This window comes from Macaca fascicularis, chromosome 20 (genome assembly GCF_037993035.2).
Source record: "Macaca fascicularis isolate 582-1 chromosome 20, T2T-MFA8v1.1".
NCBI lineage: Eukaryota > Metazoa > Chordata > Mammalia > Primates > Cercopithecidae > Macaca > Macaca fascicularis.
In genome coordinates this window covers 66,034,518-66,056,248 of record NC_088394.1, presented here as the reverse complement: position 1 = coordinate 66,056,248, position 21,731 = coordinate 66,034,518, and the positions used below count along the sequence as shown (strand labels likewise).

The following is a 21,731-nucleotide window of genomic DNA, read 5'->3' as shown; positions in this document are numbered from 1 at the left end:
CCATCAGCATGGTGATCTGTCAAAACCAAAAAAAGTGGGTGGCAAGCCCTTACGTGACCCTGAGGTCAAGATCACAGAGTCCCTCGACCATCGACCGTCGTGGAACTTGCGAAACCTGAGTATTTCCTGAATGAATGACTGCCTAGAACACTCTCCCTGCAAGCCAGTTTCGGAAGCCCCAACCTGCAGCTGTTATTGTTCTGCACCCCACAGCAACTGCTTGGAGACCCCCCGGGTCCGGCAGGGGGATGCAGAGGTCCCGAAAGGGTGCAGTGAGGTGGCCGATCAGGGGCTGAAGCTGGTGATCCTTGGGCCAGGACTCAGCTGCCCAGCCCAGAAGTTGGGGGCTGCCTCGGTCCATGACACACAGGCTTCTCAAAACCAGCGAGGTCAGGGAATTTCCACCCCTATCCAGGCCTGGAGGGTCTGTGAGGACCAGAGTCCTCTTGACTAGAGGACCACAGGTTTGTAAACATCCACACCAACACCACCCACAGCTGCTGATTGTTTATTGCACAAGAAACTGGCAATATCGAGGCAGGGGGCGGGTATTACAAAATAGTCTGGTGACCAGCCCATGGCTAGCAAAGGGCATTCCGTACAGACACTTCAGTTATATACACGTACGCACACACACGCACGAACACACACGAACACCCGTGAGCCTGATGCTTCCAAACCTCACCAGCAGCTTACACCCTGACCCACCCTGGAGCGGCTTCCGTGGTGGCGTGCCGCAGGGAAGTACGGCAAATGACTGAGAGGGACAGAAGAGGTTGCGCTGTGGCAAGCTGAGCCACTCAAATCAGCACACATGACACAGGCAGACGCAGGCTGCACCTCCCCGGCCAGGGAAAGGTCGAGAATCTGGGAGCATGGAGACTGTGCTTGGAAGGTACCCGGGACCAGGCCAAGGGGCTGCCTGGGGTCCTAGAATCCTGGGGGCCCGGGCAGGGAGTCTGCCATGATTACTGCCCCAGCATCCTGGGGGGGCATGGTCATCTTGAAGATTTCAATGTGACCTGTGAAGATTCCAATTATGGCAGAGTCCCCGGGTTGGAGGCTGGTGGGAACTGCAGAAATCAGACCGGGCTATGCAGCAGGTCAGGGCCTTTCTGCTGGTTTCCACGTCCTGTGTGCAGATAAAGCACCTACGCAGAATGGACACTTTCCGCTGGCCGGGCCGCACTCCATTCTGAACAGGGGACCAGCAGGCCCACCTGGAACTCCAAGGGCTGACGGGAGAGCTCCACAGCCGGATCCCTGTGTCCCGCCACTGGGGACTGCCTGGGGGACCCTATCTAGCAAAGGGATTTCTTCTCTATTGAAGGCGGCAAGGCTAGGAGTGGCGCTCGGGACCTCAACCCCTCCCACTCTGCCAGGCTCGGGGACGAGGTCCCTGCCAGGCTGCGCCGCTGGGTCAGGCCCGCCTGAGCTCACGGAACCACCAGGCAGGTTCCTGAGAGGCGTGACTGTTTGGGAAACTCGTGGACCCAAAGGCCTGGGTCCCTCAAGGTCTCAGAACGCCTGGGGTGCCAACTCCTGGACAGAAAGTGACAGCAGCATAACAAAAAAAACTGCAACCCTACAACACAACCGCTTCAAGTTTATAAATGGAAAAAGAAAGTCTGAGGGAGTCTGCTGTTTCTGTCCCATGGATACCCAGGCAGCTTAGACAAACCTTCATTTGCTGAGAATGAATTAACTGACCAGCATGCGTCCTGCGACTCAGCCTCCATTGCTGCTGCCTGCTAGGGAGGCAGGCGGAGATGGCCTCGCCCCAGGGCCGTCGCCCTCAGACCTTCACTTCGTCTCGATCATCAGGCAGAATCTCCTTTGCTGGCAAAGACCCTTGGCTCTCAGTCCAGAACAGCCCAGCCCACCCCAGGAGCCGGTCTCCTGGCCAAACTAGTCCGGGAGGTCTCCGGCCTCTGCGGCAGCCCCTGGGGATGCAACACCTTCCCTTGCACACACACACACCCAGGGTGGGGTCTAGAGGATGGGGGAGAGTTTTGCAGAGAGGGTCACCCCTCTGGAACTTTGCGAAGGTGGGGCCAAAGGCAACTAGGGGGCTTTATTCCAGACTGCCATCCATGGGTGGGGGGAACTGCAGGGCCTCCTGGGATCAGGCTCTTCTGCCAGAAGCGAGATGATGGTGTCGTCCCACACAGGGCCACATCCACGGGGGCCTCCCAAGGGCTGCAGGGCCGGTGGCCTCCCAGGCAGGGAGGACTCAGGACTATGTGTGCACTGGGGGGTGTGGGGGGGCGGCCTCAGTTACTCCTGTCCAAAGCCCTCGGTCTCCTCAATGGCATACAGCAGCTTCTCTCTCAGCTGTTCGTAGCTCTTGTAGGGAGGAAGATCCAGACGGTTGAAGCTATCGAGAGCGGGGAAAGCACGACAGTCAGCCCCAGGAGGCCAGGGCCCTGACAGCCCCACCCTGCCTGCCTGCAGCAGGGCCACAGGGCTTGCGCCACACTGGCTAGGGCTCAGGGGCTGCCAGTCAGGCCTTTACACTGCAGGTGCCTGGACCATGGGGTGTTAAGGGAGGGGCCAGGACAGCTGGAAATTGGTTGGGGGGACACTTAGGGCAGTAGCTCTTGGACTACTGGAACAGAAGCGCTTCATATGTAAAACCCGGCAGATAAGATGCCCATCACAGCCCCATCTCTCCAACCCAACACCCCAGGGCCACGCAAAAGCTGTCAGACTCGAGGCTAAGAAGCTGCTACACCCACTGGGCTGTCCCAGGAGCTCATCGGGTCTGAGGCCCCCCGACGTCCCACTAAAACTAGAAGGCTCACCAGGTGTGGCTTCTGGGCAGCCAGGTTTCCTTGCCAACTTTGTCAATGCAAAACTTCTGTGGTCCATTGCTACCTGTGATCCAAGGTAAAACACACCCATGTCAACAGAGACGTGCCTTCCCAAAGCAGGACCCTCCGGCTCCACCCACAGATGGGCTCAGCCCCAGGACACAGAGGCCTCAGCTCTTCTCCATCCCACTGACGTGCTTCCAGGAAAAGACTAGGTTCCCCCCTCCCTCTGAGCTGTCCTCACTGCCAGCCAGGACACCAGAGGGCGAGAGAAAATGTACCGATGAGTTCAGCAAATCCGCCGATGGGCAGGCGGCAGGTCCCAGTGACAAACTGCAACAGCCGGATCCTCTTCTCATTGTCCATCTCCTTCACCACCTGGAAGTCCGCAAGTCAAGGCACAGTCAGGCGACCCACGGGCCCAGTACTTAGCCCGAACGTGGAGCTCTCCAGCTCAGCGGGGCCCCTCTTTGGGGCTGAGGACACAGAGCCAGGTTGGCCAGGGGATGACAGCCCCCCAACCTGAGAAAGCCCGGAAGTGCTCCTGCTAAGAGGCTGTGTCTGCAGAAGATTCCCACCCGTCCATGGGACAGCTCTGGGTCTCAGGGACACCGAGTATTCTCTTCCCATCCAAGTTCTGCTTTCAGAAATGACTAAATATGGGAGTGACTGCTTAATGGCTATAAGGTTTTTGGGGAGATGAAATGTCCCAGAATTCGATAGTGGTGACAGGTGCACAACACTGTGAATGTACTGGAAGCCCCTACTCTCTCGCCCGGGCTGGAGTGCAGCGGCACGATCTCGGCTCACTGCAGTCTCCACCACCCAGGTTCAAGCGATTCTCATGCATCAGCCTCCTGAGTAGCTGAGATTACAGGTGTACGCCACCACAACTGGCTAATTTTTTGTATTTTTAGCAGAAAGAGGGTTTCACTATGTTGGCCAGGCTGGTCTTGAACTCCTGACCTCAAGTGATCCACCCACCTCGGCCTGGGTGGGAAACCAGGGAGCCCAAAGTGGAAAGCCACTGAATTGTGTATCTTAAAAAACTTAAATGGGTTGGGCACAGTGGCTGATGCCTATAATCCCAGCACTTTGGGAGTGTGAGATGGAAGGACTGCTTGAGCCCAGGAGTTCAGGACCAGGCTGGGCAACATAGCAAGACCCTGTCTCTATTGAAAAAAAAAAACAAAAAAACCATTTAATAGTTAATTGTAGGTTATAGAAATTTCACCTCCACAACAAATTTGTATACATACATATGCATACAGACATATACTAAGAATATCTGTAATCATTTTTTTTATGCTATACTTCATAACGACAACAATGACAGCTCTTTCTGTTTTCTGGAGCCAAGCCCCTGACTTCCTGTCCCATCTGGCTGGCAGGGGACCTCTCAACCAGGGGCAGCTGCTGTCTGCCTGCAGGTCTGTCCCTGCACACCAGCTGGCCCAAGGCTGACCACTGACGGCCTCCTGTCACGTGCACTGGCCACCACTCAGCTGGAACTGTCCCTGTTCATCCCAAGGCTGGTCTACCATCTCCTTTTGCAAGTTGTGGGAGGTGAGGACAGGGTCAAAGCTGAAGGTCCTTGCGTGTGAGGTCTCCTCAAGACCCGTTTCCTTTGGCTGATGGCCCAGATGTCCCTGCCAAGGCCTGGGCCCAGGACCCACCTGCCAGAACCACTGGATCTGCTTGCTGTTCTTGGTGTAGTGCCGGTAGATGGTGCTCTTCTGCCAGTCGCTCATGTCTATCTCCTGCATGCCGCACAGCATCAGCTGGGGAGAGGCAGCAGTCAGCACCCCTGGCAGGCCCCTCCCCACGCATCGTCCACTCGCTAGCACATGACATTGCCCCAGACATGTTCAACTAGCCATTTCTGGTGTCAGCGTTAATAATATGGGTAATGTAAGTCCCTGTTTTCTTGAAACAAGTATCTGGGGAAAGGTGGGTCCTGAGATCCCAAATTAAACCCATCTGCCCTGCCGCAGTGGGCGTTTCACTGCTGAGTGTCTGTGGGTGCACAGTGAGCGCATCACAGAGCAGGATCACCCCAGAGGCAGGGGCTCAGGGTCCCAGCAACCTCAGACACTCACCTCCAGCTCTTTTTCATCAAAGTAGCGCAGCCACTCCAGCGGGGCCACCTCGTTGAAGCCATCCAGGAAGGCTTTGGTCTGCTCTTCCACGCCTCGGGTGAAACGCCAGTCGGTCAGCAGCCTGAGACCAAAGACCAGCCATGGGTGGAGGATGAGACCCATCGCTCAGAGGCAGCTCCTGGCCAGGCCGCGTGGCCGTTACCACGCAGGACCACCAGATCAGAAGAGCCCACTTCGCACACCCAGACCCAGCCTGCTGGAGGCCCTAGAGTGCGGCCCTAAAAACCTCACAGTGACCTGCAGACACCGGAGTCTTTGAAGTCATCCTCACCACCGCCACCTCCTGCTCCTGCCCACAACGCCAACTGAACCTCAGACGTATGAAAGCGTGGAGATAAAAAGACTAAACCAAGAGGCCTGAGGAACAGGCATGGAGAACGGGCACACGTGAGACGGTGGGTCTAGGCACGCAGGCCACAGAGATCCTCTCGGCCTGGAGAAAGATGCAGACGTCTAAGCTTGACGCGACTTCAAAGAAATTCCACCCTGGAGGCTTGAAGTCTCCCACGTGGGGAAAAAGTGCAGCCGGGAGTCAGTAACTAAGGACCTCGGCTCTGGTCCCCCAGCTCGCGCCATCACATGACGGCCCATCAGCAGCCACCTTCGAGGCAGATGGAGATGGCATCCACAGTGACCGATGGGCCACAAGGTGGGGGCCCATCTTGCTCTGCAACCAACTAGATCTCCGCACCGCCCCTGGAGCGGAGGCCCCGGCGCCTGAGACTCACATGATGTACTCTTCCTTGTTCTCCTCCGTGACCCGGATGCTCTCGCCACCCTCCTTCAGTTCGTGGGTGGTCACCTTGCCCAGGATCTCCATGTCCTGGATGAAGTACAGCTCCAGGCCACATTCTTCCAGGTTGTTCTCTCTGGGGGCACAGCAGACCAAGTCGGGAGATGTCTATCGTGGCAGGGTCTTTCCTGGATCCTGCTCTGCTGCCCATGGGACACCAAGGGTTCACGGGTGGCCTAGAATCCTGAACAGTGACATGGGACAGCTTCCTGACTCAAGGAGGGGATTCTAGAACTGTCCACGGGGGACCCAGAGGACATTCCTCTCCACTAGCTCTTTTAAAGGCTGGACAAGAGCTCAGGGGCCACACTGGCAGACAAAATAAAAGCCGTCGGTACCTGCTCCCTGCCCAGAGACGTCCCTCCTATCAGTGCGGTGGGGTGAGGGGGGAGGGAGCTCACTTGATCCAGACAATGGAGTTGTAGAACTCAGGGTCGACGGACTCCAGGTCTTTCAGGGTTGGTCTCTTGTTGAGCATCCGCTTATAGAAAGGGAGGGTGAAGCCCGTGTCGATGAACTTTCCGTGGTACAGCGCCTGGGAAGGAAGAGGCACAGCACAGAGCTTGGGCCTTCCCCAGGCACTGCCAAGACTGGCTCTCGGATACTCGGTATCAAACTCCGCTACCACCACCCGCCTTCCCTGACAGAACCGCAGCAGCGGCTGCCTCGGACGCAGCGGGAGGGCCTCGGGAGCAAACAACGCCTTTGTCCTGACTTGCACCTACAGAGGGACTCCCACCCTGCCCTGCAGACCGCAGGGACTGGGCAGAGACAGCTGGCGCGGGAACCCACGTCCGGGCCCGCATCTGCCCCTCACACTGGCCGGCTGGCTCCCAGCCTAGCAAAGGTCTGTCCCACGCTCACAGAAAAGGCTTGCTCAGAGCAGCTCCAGGTGGCAGCCCTGACTCACTGGCGCTCAGGGTGGGTGGCAAAGGCAGCCAAAAATAATGCAGACACCGCTGACAGCGAGAGCTGGCGGCCAATGGTGAGTAATAGTCTAGGGTTTTACCGGTCTGTCCTGTTGGCTGCTGGGCCAGGCGGGTCTCTAGACCTGGGAAGAATGTGCCCACTTCCAGAGCCCAGCACCTTGGCCAAGAGCTCCCCGACGATGGGAAGGGCCATATTTAGTCACAGGCTCCTGGGACACTTGGGTCCTCCTAAGAGGGGAGCTCAGGAAGGCAGGGGAAGAAGCGAAGGAAAGTGAGAACTGAAACTTCTCAAGCTATGAATGTGGCTCCCGTGCTGGTCCCCGCTTCTCAATCGGGTTCTCCACACTCCCAAGACCCTCAACAGGGGGCACGTGGCAGGACCTCCCTTTCCCTATTCACACCGTGTCCTTCTTTCCAGTTAAATACAGATGCTGGGAAAGCCCCTCCCCAGAACTGGCCCACTTTCTGACATACGTCCCTACACCCTGCACCAGCCAGTTTACGGTTCACCAGGAGGCAGCGTGGCGTGAACAGCAGCCCCCGTGGACTGGCGCGCCCTCTCTGGGCCCCACCCTTCGCCCCCGTAGAGCTCGTAACCTAAAAATGCAAAAAGCTGGAGAGAGTTCTGGAGAAGCCAGAGCTTTCTCAGCGGCTGTCCTGTAGGTAGTGAAGAGTTTCCACGCTGCTTGTATAGGACTTGTCGAGAGGAAGCCCAGGGTCTCTGGGCCACAGACTTTAGGGTTTTGTTCTAAGCTAGTGTTGACTCCAAATGTCCTTCCAGAAGGCTTAGTGTCTCAGTGGGACGTTCCCAAATGCCGTGACAGTGTCACCTCCCAGAGACAGGCAGCAGGTGGGCAGCTATGTTTTCACCTGGCCCTGTCATCCCAAGGCCCTCAACAGAGCGCATATTTAATGTTCAGTAAAGTCTGTGGCCCAGAGACCCTGGGCTTCCTCTCGACAAGTCCTATACAAGCAGCGTGGAAACTCTTCACTACCTGCGGGACAGCCACTGAGAAAGCTCTGGTTTCTCCAGAACTCTCTCCAGCTTTTTACATTTTTAGGTTACGAGCTCTATGGGGGCGAAGGGTGGGGCCCAGAGAGGGCGCGCCAGTCCACGGGGGCTGCTGTTCACGCCACGCTGCCTCCTGGTGAACAGGCCCAGGGCCTCCTCCAATGCTGCCCCTTCCTGGAGGTCTCAGAGAAAGAGCAGATTCCCCTGGTGCCCCTGGCACACTTCACCAGGAGAGGGAAGAGGAGGGAGAGGAGGGAACCAGGCAGACCCCTGGGGCCCCCTTACCATGGCGATGAATCTGCCTATAAAGCGGAAGTAGGTGAGGTGGTCTGGGTTGATGGAGGAGGCAGGGTTGATCTGCAGGCAGTAATTGTTCTTTCCCGCGTATTCAAATAAACAATACATAGGGTTGAGCACCTCGTGAGACAGGAGGAAAAACCACTCTCTGTGAGGGAAGAGAAAGAAAAGACAAGAATAATGGGTTCCTTGGTGCACATCTGCACAGGAGCTGTGACTCTCCACCGTTGTGTTTCAGGTAGTCTGGGGACACGTGTCCCAGGGAGTCAAGCCCCGTGACAAGCACCCGCGCTAACCTATATGAACAGCTGGTCAGTGAACAGGGTGGGCTCTGTTCTACACAGAATGGCAACTGCATTTGAGGATGATGTTTGGGGAAACGTGTCCCCGTCGGCTCCCAGATGATGTGTTCCGAGACTTTACATCACAATATCCAGAGCTTCTAATGGTAAAGGGGGTCCTTGTCACCATGCTCAGTTGCATAGGCTGTGCACTACACAAGGGCACGATGCGTGTTTATGACAATAATTTTTCTGCAAAGGTTCTGTTTGAATAGCAACTACCCTGTTTCCGCTCTACCTGGTGGGCAACATAATGTAAATACAGAGCACCACATTCCCAACCCCAATCCATGAAAACGTAATCCATGCTGCCTTCAGATTAGAAACCTCACACCCACCAGCTACGCCACACCCTTGCGCTTTGCCCTCCCTTCACCCCAGACCCCAACACCATCCCCATTCCCACACTTCCAAGCATTCATCTGAATCAACACCCGTGCCCTGGGTGCGAGCCTCAGGCATGAATTCAGAGTCCTTTTGGGCTTGAGCTAAACCAGCAAGGGGACGTCCCAAGGAGGCCAGTCCCCGGCTGCTGGGCTGTTTGTGGCTGGGCAGACGAGGAGTCCTTCGACGCAGAGGGTGCCCCGGTATCCTGTCCGTGGTTCTACCCTGTGGTAGAACAGCATGACGTAACCTACCATAGGGTAAAACCACTGGCAGGACACAGAGAGAGACACACACAGGGCGCGGCCACACCAGGGAAGCCCACCAAGCAGAGCCTGGAGAGGAGGTCACCACGGAAAAAAGGAACAGTCCATCCACAGGGCCAGCGCAGAAGGCCACGCCACCACCAAACAGAGGACCAGAAGCAAGTTAACCCAACACCAAGCGAGAAGACATGCCCACACCGGGAGAGGTCTCGAGCAGAGAGGTCGCCGCAGGCCAAGGCGCTCCCTCTCTCTGCCGGGGCCCTTCTGCCCTGCCGTCCGAGGCAGCATTTCCCAGAGGGCCTGTTAACTTTTATGGGTGGACCAGGGTGAAGGCAAGACAATGCTTTGGACTCTTTTTAGGGTGACATAAGCCGTTACAGTGTTACTGACCCCAGACACGTGACATGCAGCTGAGCCCTGCTCAAGGCCCTGTGGATCGTGACATAGCTTATCCACATGGGGACACCTGACTTCACCTGCCCTGGCTGCCTTAAGGGGAGGGGACCCCAGGGTCAACTCTAATGGATGACCACACAGCCCTGATATTCAACTGCCCAAATGCTGCTGGCCTGGTTGTTAAAATACAGAAACATGACACACTGGTAGATAACAGAGCCACTGTACTGAGCTTTCACCCCTCCCGGGAGTCCTCCGTCGCCTCATGACCCAGTTACTAAAGGCTTAACGCCCAGCCCAGCAGGGCACCCCAGGACCCTGTTCCAGGCTCAATGGACTGGCCACATGCATTCATGTATTTTGGTTTTTTATTTGTTTTGTTTTTGAAATGGAGTTTCGCTCTTGTTGCCCGGGATGGAGTGCAGTGGCACGATCTCGGCTCACCACAACCTCCTGCCTCCCAGGTTGGAGCGAGTCTCCCGCCTCAGCCTCCCCTATGAGCTGAGATTACAGGCATGCGCCACCGCACCTGGCTAATTTTGTATTTTTAGTAGAGATGGGGTTTCTCCATGTTGGTCAGGCTGGTCTCGAACTCCCAAACTCACTTTGGGAGGCCTTGGCCTTGGCCTCCCAAAGTGCTGGGATTACAGGCGTGAGCCACCGCACCTGGCGGATTCACGTATTCTGAATGCCACACTGTGCCCACTCCTGAAGATGCATGAGAACTTTGGGAGGGAATGTGAGCAGGGGGCAGGCAGCTTTCTGGCCATGGACGCTGTAGCCTGGGGAAGCGGGGTACAGGGCAGCCTCCCAGGGCACTCAAGCTCACCTGGCAATGCCCCCATAGTCCAGGCCCTCCTCGCCACGCATGATGATGTAGAGCCGGCGGCGCAGGTCATAGGGTTTCATGTTCATGATCTGGGAAGACAGAGCATCGGGCCGGCCTGCCACTCTCCCTTTCACAGCAGGCAGGGGCGGGAGGGACGGGACTCTAAGGCCTACTCTCCAGCAGACACAGTCACCAAGACCCATGCCGTGGAAAGTCTGCAGTGTGGGTTTAACAGGCCATGCAATAGGAGATGGGGTGCTGGGAGGAGGGCGTCGGCCTGGCCCTGGTTTCAGGCACCATGATCTAACCTGTTGGAAGGAATCTTCAAAAAGCGTCTGCCTGGAAACACTGATCTTCACGTGGCTGGGTAGGGCATTTGACTGAAAAAAAAAAAAGAAAATAACTTCAAATTGAGCCTCAAGTGATCATCTGTTCTCCTGTCTGTATGAACAGGCAGCCCCCAGCCCGATGGGCCAGGAGGGGACAGCACGTCCCCTAGGAATGAAAACTCGCTTCCTAGAGACAGCCAGTTTGGGGTTAGACAAGTGTCTGGCCCCCACCTAAGACACAAACATTCTGATACCTGCTGCTGTGCCGGGAACTCACACCAAAATAACTCAATAACCCCAGCTGCCACGGGAGCCCCAGTACCAGAACTCACATGGCAGAGGAAACGGAACTGGTGATACTTCCACCGAAAACTGCGGTCATAAGCACCAGGGGAGCCTTGCTTCGTCCTGGGAAGAGCAAAGGTGTTCGGCGGTTCATGCCATTTCTCAGAAAATGAACAACTTGTCTTTGTCAACCCTAAGGAAAGCTGGTGCTATGTTAATTTAAAGATGAGTAATGTAAGGCGAGGAAGTGACTGTCATTAAGATCCTTGAAGAATGAAAAAGAGAATCTAGAAATAAAGCCAGACTTCTTGTTTTTAGAGAAATAACACTAGTGTCACTTGGAATAAACAGGATAGTCCCTTCCTCCCCATCCCATCTTATTTATTTGTTTGTTTGTTTTCTAGAGACGAGGTTTTGCTCTGTCGCCCAGGCTGCAGTGCAGTGGTGTGATCATGGCTCACGGCAGCCTCAAATTCCTGGTCTTAAGTGATCCTCCCACCTCAGCCTTCCAAGTAGCTAGGACTACAGGAGTGTGTTACCACACCGAGCTAATTTTAAATGTATTATTATTTTTTAGAAACAGGATCTCACTCTGTCACCTGAGGTGGAGTGCAGTGGTGCCATCATAGCTCACGGCAGCCTCAAACTCCTGAGCTCAAGGGATCCTCCCACCTCAGCCTCCCACATAGCTGGGACTATAGGCAGGCACCACCACATCCAGCTAATTTTTAAATTTTTTTTATAGAGATGGAGTCTTGACATCTTTCTCAGCCTGGTTAATCTTTTTTATTCTTGTAGAAACAGGGTCTCACTATGTTGTCCAGGCTGGTCTCAAACTCCCGGACTCAAGCTATCCTCCCATCCCCTTCAATATGACATCAACATTGGCCACTAGAGGGCAGTAAGGGCAGTAGAACGCACTGCAGGGGCCGCCCAAAGTGGGCCTCTCAGAGCCAGAACAAGGACGGCCTGGGTCTCGGCTCCTGGACGCTGCTGCTACCTGTACAAAGTCCTTACCCCGACTCAAACCCTGGGCGAGGATCCTTAAAGGTGGTGGTGCGGGTATTGTGGTCCACAAAGTATCGCACCCCCTCGCTGGTGTATTTCATCTCCCATCCTGGGGGCAGAGCTGGTTCCTGGATCATCCTGGAAACATGGGAAGAAAAGGGTGAAGGGCTGGCCCCACCTTCTGGACCTTGGTGGTTGGAGGCTGGGTCCTCAAAGTGTGGCTTTGTCTCTGCAGAGTCCATGAGGGACCTTGAGGACATGCACCCAAGAAGCATGACCCAAGTCGTGAGGACAGTTCTGCAGCACAGAGAGGTCATTTAATATCTCATGGCCAAAAACGCAGCCCTGCATGGATGGCACTGGACTGAATGGCCACCAGCAATCCTGAGACACTCCATGCCCCAGCACGGCTTCACTTGGGGTGTTGGGAAACCAGGATCCCTCAACCTTTTTGCAATTATCAGCAGCCTGCACAATCAGTATGGAGACCAGCAACACCCGCCAGCCAGGCCACCCTCCATCCACCAGGAAGGTCTGTTTAAGAAACCACTTTTAAGTTGTCATCAGGCCAACAGTGTATCTGTGTAGTGAGAGTCTCAAGACACTTGTGTGTGGCTACAGGTCCCTGACATCAGCCCTCTGGGACGATGCAGTCCAAAACCACCTGCCTAATGCTGGAGCTGCACACAGACCCAGCCTGGCCCGGCCCCCCTCTCAGCCCAAGTCCTTACCCCTGGGTCCGGGGGTCCTCCCACTGGGTCGTGCGAGTGTTATGGTTCACGTAATACACCCGTCCATTGTCTTGTCTCTTCTCTGCCACATGAGAAGAAAGAAAGAACCATCAGATTCAAACATGGAGAGCCGGTGTCCTTTCCCCGCGGCTCCCACCTCCTGGATGCTGGGTCTGAGTTTCTCTCCCTGTTGTCAGCCTGTTAGAGAAGAACCAGCCAAAGCCGAGCTCACTCACACTTGTCACTGGGAAAGGGACAAAGAGGGTCCTTCCTTCTTGTTGTTGTTGGTGGCGAGGGGGGGTGTGTGACACATTTCCAACTCGAGATGAAGCACTTCTTTGGTTGGTTGGTCAGTTGGAGGGAGGGGGTGGTGTGGCCACCCGGAGGGAGCAGCACAGCTCAAACCAGAGGCATAATTGCTCCCAGCTGTGTGCAGCACGGAAGCCGGGCAGTCCCCAACCCGCCAGGCCCCCCACCCAAGTCCCTCACGGCTGATCCCTGGTCCTGGGACCCTCTGCACTGCATGCAGCTGACCTGGGCGCCTCTGTCCCACAGGGCATGGTCCTTATGGGGTAGCTGCATCTCCCTCGCACCTCTCTGATCAGTGCTCTGCACCCTGCGCCCCTGCACCCTCCAAGTTCTCCCTCTTCTCCCACTTACAGGCTAAGTCTTGTTCTAAAACTCTCATACCCTGGCACATCTCTTTCTTGCTTATGAGCAAATAAATGATATCTGGGGCTGAGGACACTTACACTGCCCAGCCTCTTCTTAGACATGTACCTTTTTTTTAATATATATAAAGACAGGGTCTCGCTATGTTGTCCTGGCTGGTCTCGAACTCCTGGCCTCAAGTGATCCTCCCGCCTCAGCCTCCCAAAGTACTGGGATTACAGGCAATAAGCCACCGTGCCTGGCCTGCCTATCCTGTTCTTACACCTAAGTATGTGCTTTGAGACAGGGGAGTGTTCATAGGGGCTGGGGCACAAATATACTTTTCCTCTGCTCTCAACAATCTCTGTTGTCTTGCCCTTTACTGATACACTGATAAGGGCTCTGGGGTCCCCAAGGGAGGAGTCTGGGCTCCAGGGGCAGACCCAACCCGAGCTGGCGATTCTGGACCTTGAGAGGGATGGAAAGGGGTAACCTCTCAGCTCCAGGTAGACAGGGGAAAAAAAAACTAGGGGGTAAAGCTCTTGGCCCAAAAGAGGTCACCTTTCCCAGGAAGTTCCTGAGCCTTCAAATCTGTTTCTCTCCCGAAAACAAATGATGCTAATGGCTCTCCTTTTACAAGACAGAGTAACATTAAAGAAATAAAAAATAATCAGTTCCAGAAGCTACAGGGAACCTGAAAGCTGAAAAAGGAGCAGAACAGGAAAGAGCAACAACCCCCTCCTCACTCCCTACCAAGACTCGAGCTGCAGTGCTCCCAACACCAGCCCAGGCCTCAGTCTCCCTCCCACTCTCTGCCTTACCTGGTATCTATGACTCGTCTGAAATTTTACAAACAGACATTATTTGTCAATCATACGTCGATAAAGCTGGAAAAACAAATAAATACAATAAAATAAAAATAAAGACAGGCTGGGCACGGTGGCTCACACCTGTAATCCCAGCACTTTGGGAGGCTGAGGCAGGAGGATCGCTTGAGCCCAGGAGTTTGAGACCAGCCTGGGCAACATGGCAAGACTTCATCTCTTTTTTATAAATACAAAATAAATAAAAGGAAGACAAAAGGAAAGAAAGAACAGGAGGTGCCCAGAGCTGTCAGGGAGCTACCACCACCTCAGAACACACAGAAGGAAGGCTTCCCAAGAGGTTTCCAGGGGAGGGGGCCGCTCCCAGCCCAGAAGCTACTGCTTTGAACTAGATCCTCATGTCTGCCCTGTTAAGGGCCAAAGCCAAGGCTAACCACAGGGCCAGGGGGATCTGTCCAGCGGGCCTGAGGCCTGTGTCGTCATTTCTGGCACGGCTGCTGCGTGGAGGCCTCCCAAGGCCGGCTGACTGCCTCGCAGCCTTCAGTTTCAGTTAGGGGGCTGGGAAAGACCTTGAAGGAACACCGGCTCGACCTCATTTTAGGAGCAAATGGACTCAGACGTATTCAGCCACAGGCCCAGGGTCAGGGCCACCGAGGGCAGATGTGGATCTCAACCCGAGGTGTCCTGAGTCCCACAGCAGTGTGTGGGGAAGATGCAGGGTCTCTCCTGGGGCAGCAGAGAGGGACACCAGCAGGCTTGGTTAGCAAGCTGCCGCTCAGTGCCATTCTCACTTAGTCTGGCTGTTCTTTCTGTTCATTCTCGGCGAGCCCTGGGGAGGCGGCCCCTGCCACAGCCCTGGGGCAGCCAACACAGATCCCCAAGGATCTGCAATTCAGAAGGAGCCCTGGCCTTTAGCCAGAATGTTCTTCCTCTTAAGTTTGGACTATGACAGTTTGGTGGGCTTTTTTCTGATTGTTCATTAACAGCATCGACTCTGACCACGGCTCCTCCATTTCCATCTCAAAAATTTCCACACTTAGCATTCGAGAGCTGCTTTCAAGTCTCCATCAGCTGTGCTTACCTGGTGACCATCACTCAGCAGAACTGGCATGAAAACACACTTGACTGCGCTACACCACCTGCCTCTACAGAGCCTGAAACACACTAGCAGTCCCCGGCTTCTAGGCCGCTGGTCACCAAACAGCAGTACAGATTCTTGTTTAATCTGACGCATTTTCCCCTGCCTACTGATGAGGCGGGGTCTTCAGAGTTTTACTCTCTCACTTTGGAGCTGCTGCCAATCTCTGAGATACCAATGACCTTTCTTTGATCCAGGGAGCCATGTGGGGCAGCTGTATGCGTAAGGGATCCCTGAGCTGAAAGTCAACAAATATGTGGAAGCTTCACTAAATGGTATCTCCAACCAGAAGGACCAGAAGGCCCTTCTAGGACCCTGGACTGCAGTGCTCATTCACTAAGTGGTACCCTGCAGGTATAAGAGGGTTGACACAACCTCTTAAATGACTACCCGAGAGCAGATGTGTCTGCACCGAGAAGGTCCAGCTCCAAAGCTGCACGTTTCCAGGCATCAGAAGCCCATCCTATCATTGTCAACTTCCCAGGATGCACCTCTCCATCTTTGTTGTCGAGTGCACCCCCTCCCAGTTTCACACCATCTGTCAACACCACCAAACCAACGTTTACCGTATTCTGCTGGCCTAATCCATAAATGAAACGCAACACATGCTGGTTCCCGCAAAAACTGCCTTCTTCTGCTCTCAGTGACTCTTACAAGATTAAATAAAACTCTGCCCCAGCTCTCTCTATCAAATGCGCTAAGTCTCATCATCTCTAATGACCCTTTTTGCATGGCTACTCCTTCCTAGAATAGCCATGAAGCCTATAATCTCTCCTAAGTCATGGGTGTCCATCCCTTAACTCACTGTTAGCAAATCACGTCAAGGACCTGGGATAGGTAAGAGGCGGCTACCAAGGGCGAGGAGAAATCTACACGGCGTTATTAACTAGCAGCGATGCGTTTCCAGAGTCACCACCTGGCATTCAACTCTCGTATCTGCTTGCCTCTGGCCTCTTTCACAGCTATGTCAGAAATAAAAAGGTGGCTTCTATTAGTCAAAATTAGACCGAAGTCCGCCAACATCTCAGCTGCAAAGCAAGATGTGTTAAGGTGGATCATTCCAAGCATATGGTCACAGACCTGAAACAAATCCATGTGGGAGTTCGGCAGTGTCAAAATATCTTAGTGTAGCATGGACACTTGAGTAGACACCTTGAAACTCAAGACCAAAGCCCAATAGTCCCCCAGCTGCTCGGGGACATCTTTCTTAGGGTCCCACTCCTTTAGCGATGGTGGGTTTGGTGGATGCTCCAGTGGTTCGGTGGAGCTTGGTTACTTTCCCAGCCGCCCGGCTCCATCACCTGTAACTGCTGTGGCGGGGCATGCCCAGAGAGTGTGCTGGAGAGGGGAGAGATGGAAAACAGACGGACAGGAACAGGGAAGGAGGACACGCGGGAGGAGAGGACAGAGCACCGTGGCTGACAGAAGGCCGAGGGCCGGGAAGAGAACTCAGTACTTACCCCAGCCAGGAGGGAGGGGGCCCAGGGGATCATGGTCAGTCGAAGCACTCGAAGACTAAACACAAGAAACACAGCAGAACACAGAGGTTACAAAAAGCCACTGGTGAAAAAATAAATCAATCGATAAAAAATAAAAATGCCAACGACTCGCTTCCGCATTTGAGCGCTCTGCAGGGAATGCAGTGGGACTTTAGGTAGCATCTGCTCCTCTCAAAAGTCTCTGGTTTTTGTTTTGATTTTTACAGAAAAACCAAAAAAGAACCCTGTGCACGGAGGGCCCAAGTGAGTTTTAGAAATGGTAGAGCGATGGGGAGGAGGCGGCACGCTGGTGAAGGTGTGCCAGGGTGGTGGAGGCAGGGAGCAGCCCCGGTGGGGCAGAAAGGCCCGGGAAGCAGGCTCGGCCCAGTGCCTCCGCTCAGCTCCGGCTCGAGGCGGCCAAGGCGACTGAAATCACCACCACCTCCAACTTTCTCCAAGAACCACACGCAGGAGGGGAAAAAATATCGCAGGCCTTTCCAATGAAATCATTCCCACAAGCCCTGCCCACGCCCAGAGCTTCCTGGCTGGGGCCTGGCCCTCCTCCCTCCACCTCGGCGTCCCCCCCAACCTCCCATCTGGGTGTGCAGTGTCCACCCAGACTGAGGGCACATTCATGCCCCAAGCCCTCACCTCCTCCAGGAATGTTTTCCTTCCCCTTCACAAAGCACCTTTATTCCTCCCCTGCCTGAACCTGAAGTTGCTCAGTGTTCTGTGTTTGTCTGGAGGGGGGGGGTTGGGGCTGGGGGCGGGGCAGCAAGACAGAAGGGGAGACGGGAAAGAAGGGGCCACCGGCTCCAGGACTTCAGGGTCGCTGTTTACATTAGAATCCCCCCCGCACCCCCTTCAGCCAAATTCTGCTTCGAGGTCCCTGGGGATGGACTGCAGTGGACCAGGAGTTCTCATATCCTGCAGGGAAGGGGGGTGCTGTCAAAAAGTTCTGGTCATTAAATAAAACAAGTATTGTTCCCCTCTTTCTTCTTTTCTTTTTTTTCTTTCTGAAGCATTTTTATTTTACTTACTAAAATGTGATCGTTATAAGAGGGGATCAAGTTCTAAATGCGGACTTCAGGCTGCTGGGCTGGCCCCGTCTGGGGGTGCCGGAGCCACACACGGGCAGGAGGATGAATGGGCTCAGTCTCAGCTTGAGAAAACATTGGTGGAACTCAACTGCCAGCAAGCCCCCTTCCACAGCCCTCCCTACACGCCCAGCTGAAAGACAGAGAAACTTTCTTTCCGAGGTGGCAACACAGGCCCCTCTTCCAAGCAAGTTCCAACAAAGAGGTTTAAGTCTTGAAACCATAGGCTCCTTGATAGGACGGAGCTCCCTTTCAGGGCAGGGCCTCCCGCCCACACAGAACGCAAGTGCATGGAGGTGGGGGAAGCTCACCTTGATTTAGGGTCCCTTATCATTGATCTCGAGCTTAAAATTCTCCATCGCAAATCATATTGAATCATTACTGAAAAAAAGCTCCCGAATTCACAGAAGTCATGTGGGCGTGTGTCTGTGTGTTGGGGGGTTGGGGGAGATAGGGTACAGTATCTCATAAAATCCAACTCTGTTTTGTAGTTAACACATTAAAAACATTCGGCAACAGAGGCATGGGAACAAATGTGAAAACACACGTATTCTACATCATGGAGCCAAAGGCACTTGGTAAGTGCTGAGCTACAGCAATGACCTTGCAAAGGGGAAGGACTATAGAAAAGGTTATTTTAAGACATTAAAAGAGGACGCATTTGGTGTAAAAGTGTTTGCTGCTTCAGGTCTTGTTTTGGAGTGAGTAGATCATCTGTAAAGTGTTCAGGGCTCTCATGGGAAATCGACAACCAGCTGGTACCAACCTGGCTTCCACGGGGGCACGGTCATCTTTTGCTTAATTCTACAAATCAACAGACCAAAAAGGTCTTTATCGACAGCCCCCCTGACTAGCACTGAACTAGGATCAGAAAATACTGATCAGCCCCTTTCTGAATCCTTGCCTTTAAAAAAAAAAATCTCGGCCTTTATGCAACGTAGGCTCTTTTGTTAAAGTGTTTTTTAAAAAATGTCCCTGGTATCCTGATTATTATTCTATCAGAACGGCCCCCGCACCCTCCACCACACACACCTATAAGAATCGAGGAGAAGAGGAGGCAGACAGGCCCCCGCGCCCTCCACCACACACACCTATAAGAATCGAGGAGAAGAGGAGGCAGACAGGCCCCCGCACCCTCCACCACACACACCTATAAGAATCGAGGAGAAGAGGAGGCAGACAGGCCCCCGCACCCTCCACCACACACACCTATAAGAATCGAGGAGAAGAGGAGGCAGACAGGCCCCCGCACCCTCCACCACACACACCTATAAGAATCGAGGAGAAGAGGAGGCAGACAGGCCCCCGCACCCTCCACCACACACACCTGTAAGAATCGAGGAGAAGAGGAGGCAGACAGGCCCCCCGCGCCCTCCACCACACACACCTGTAAGAATCGAGGAGAAGAGGAGGCAGACAGGCCCCCGCACCCTCCACCACACACACCTATAAGAATCGAGGAGAAGAGGAGGCAGACAGGCCCCCGCGCCCTCCACCACACACACCTATAAGAATCGAGGAGAAGAGGAGGCAGACAGGCCCCCGCACCCTCCACCACACACACCTGTAAGAATCGAGGAGAAGAGGAGGCAGACAGGAAAGGGAGAGACACCAGAGACTGATAAACACAAACAACACATATTAGGTTGGTGCAAAAGTAATTGTGGTTTTGCCATTGAGTCATGGCAGCTGGGTGCCGTGGCTCAGGCCTGAAAACCTGGCACTTTGGGAGTCGGAGGCGGATAGATCATTTGAGGTCAGGAGTTCAAGACCAGCCTGGCCAACATGGGGAAACCCTGTCTCTGCTGAAAATACAAAAATTAGCCAGGCATAGTGGCAGGCACCTATAATCCCAGCTACTCAGGAGGCTGAGGCAGGAGAATCGCTTGAACCCGGGAGGCAGAGGTTGCAGTGAGCTGAGATCACGCCACTGCACTCTAACCTGGGTGACAGGGCGAGACCCCCGTCTCAAAAAAAAAAAAAAAAAAGGAGTCATGGCAAAAATCACAATTACTTTTGCACCAACGTGATAAAATCAGAATCAATGGGAGCTGATCCTCACAACAATTTACTTCTTATTGTTAAATCGAAGCACTTGACGATTTTGGATACGTCTTTCCTCAGGCACACAGTACAAGTTGAAAAAGAAAGAAAGCCAGAAGGGAGGACGTGAACAAGGAGAAATGAAAAATAAAAACTATGCATCATGGCCAGAAAACCAAAAGCCAAAAACCCCACATCTCCAATGGGCCAACCAGCTCCCTCCTCTTCTACCACATTCCCCTAAAATGAGAGATGTCAAGGTGTTACTTGGAGCAGATAAAGGATGTAGATGGGGGAAAGCAGGACTCTGCAGCCAGAAGGGAGATCCTGGACGTTCTCTATCACTAGGAACAGAAAAGAACACTGGAATCCTCTTCCCGCGTAATGGTCCCTGGGTTGGGAGATCTGGGGTGCAGGCCATGAGCCAGAGAGCTCATGAGAGTTCAAGTCCCTTGGGAACTAAGCACGAAGTTCCAGTAATATTTTAAGATACAAACTCAGAAATGAAGAATGTCTAGCAAATACAGTTGAGGGTAAGAAAGGTCTGGGAAGGGCATAAAGGTTGCAGCGTGGAAGGCGGGCATTTTTTTTTTTTTTTAAGGATGTACTAGACGGACGCAGAACAAAATCCAGGTGCTTGAGAATCCAATGCAAGGGGCTCTCTGCAAAGTAAGAAACAAGTTGTCTGTTTCTCGATAATGGACTCCACACCCTAAGAGCCAAAAAATAATCTGTTTCTTTTCCTCTTTTTTTTTTTTTTTTTGAGATGGAGTCTCACTCTGTCGTCCAGGCTGGAGTGCAGTGGCGCGATCTCAGCTCGCTGCAGCCTCTGCCTCCTGGGTTCAAGTGATTCTCCTGCCTCAGCCTCCCAAGTAGCTGGGACTACAGGTGCCCGCCACCACGCCCAGCTAATTTTTGTATTTTTAGTAGAGACGGGGTTTCACCATGTTCGCCAAGATGGTGTCGAACTCCCGACCTCAAGTGATTCGCCTGCCTCAGCCTCCCAAAGTTCTGGGATTACAGGCGTGAGCCACCGCGCCCGGTCAAAATAATCTGTTTCAATACTGCAGAGAGAGATGCCCCAGAAGTTGCCGGCCATGTGAAGGTCCCGTCACAACAGCACAACGTGCAAGGCTGTGCCGGGCATCTTCAGTGGGTCCTAGCAGGAACGCGACACAAGAGGGCAAAAGGAAACTGCAAGGGTGAAACAAGCAAACGAAAAGATACATGATGATCGTGGGCAACATTAGCACATTCGTGAGTTAGGAAAGGGAAACATGGCAGAAAAACTAAGAACTAGGATTTAGAGGAACTGGAATAGGTGTGTGTTGAGGCAGACAGCAGGAAGGAATTACAGGAGACTGCAATCTGGGATTCCCTTGATTTCCATTTTGAACTCTATTTCGTGGTGTCTGCAGTACAGCAAAGAAGAACAAGGTCTCAGTCGAAGCCCAGCAAGAGGAGGAGGGGAGGCCGCTAGTCTGGTATTGGATCTTAAGTCTTCCGAGTCAAACTCTGGGCCTAAGCCAAACCCCAAAATAACTATATGAAAGCAACCCTTCTTGCTTGTAACCAGGACATGGCACCATAGCAAACAAGAGGAGAAAACCAATGCCAGAGGGGGAGGAAAATCAACAGAGAGACATTGAAAGCAGACCAAAGAAAGATTCCTGCCACATTTTTCAATATGAGTCTTGTTTCATGGAGAAAAGGTAACCATCACCTCCATGCAGAACCCTCCCACATCCCCAGCGAGGCTGAGAAAACCATTTTAGCGTATTCAGAAAGAACAATTTTTTAGTGTTCAATTTTTACTTCTAGGGAACCCTCCAAGTCAAAGTTCTATCTCTAAAAACCCAGAATAATGTTGCTAAGAGAGGCAGGCAAAAGGAAGGAAGACTCCAAAAGACCAGGCAGATGTGAGCTCC

At 53.6% G+C, this 21,731-nt stretch overlaps 1 protein-coding gene across 4 annotated transcripts in view; it reads right to left on the bottom strand.

Annotated features, from left to right (window-relative positions):
* Positions 1-494: 494 nt before the first annotated feature.
* The window catches only part of WWP2 (WW domain containing E3 ubiquitin protein ligase 2), a 214,490-nt gene continuing 193,253 nt past the window's right edge, over positions 495-21,731 (bottom strand). For 2 of the 4 annotated variants that reach the window (XM_065537107.2, XM_005592395.4), the window contains exons 11-24: positions 16,646-16,700; positions 12,573-12,654; positions 11,851-11,979; positions 10,881-10,956; positions 10,528-10,599; positions 10,220-10,308; positions 7,992-8,151; positions 6,167-6,300; positions 5,701-5,841; positions 4,913-5,033; positions 4,490-4,594; positions 3,095-3,191; positions 2,805-2,877; positions 495-2,377 (exon numbers count right to left, since the gene is read on the bottom strand). In XM_065537107.2, coding sequence (XP_065393179.1) covers positions 2,278-2,377; positions 2,805-2,877; positions 3,095-3,191; positions 4,490-4,594; positions 4,913-5,033; positions 5,701-5,841; positions 6,167-6,300; positions 7,992-8,151; positions 10,220-10,308; positions 10,528-10,599; positions 10,881-10,956; positions 11,851-11,979; positions 12,573-12,654; positions 16,646-16,700 — 1,434 coding nt within the window. In that variant the 3' untranslated portion in view covers positions 495-2,277. Of the gene's footprint in view, positions 2,378-2,804; positions 2,878-3,094; positions 3,192-4,489; positions 4,595-4,912; positions 5,034-5,700; positions 5,842-6,166; positions 6,301-7,991; positions 8,152-10,219; positions 10,309-10,527; positions 10,600-10,880; positions 10,957-11,850; positions 11,980-12,572; positions 12,655-15,990; positions 16,148-16,265; positions 16,701-21,731 lie in introns of all 4 variants that reach the window. The other 2 variants (XM_065537108.2, XM_065537109.2) reach the window with 2 other exon arrangements.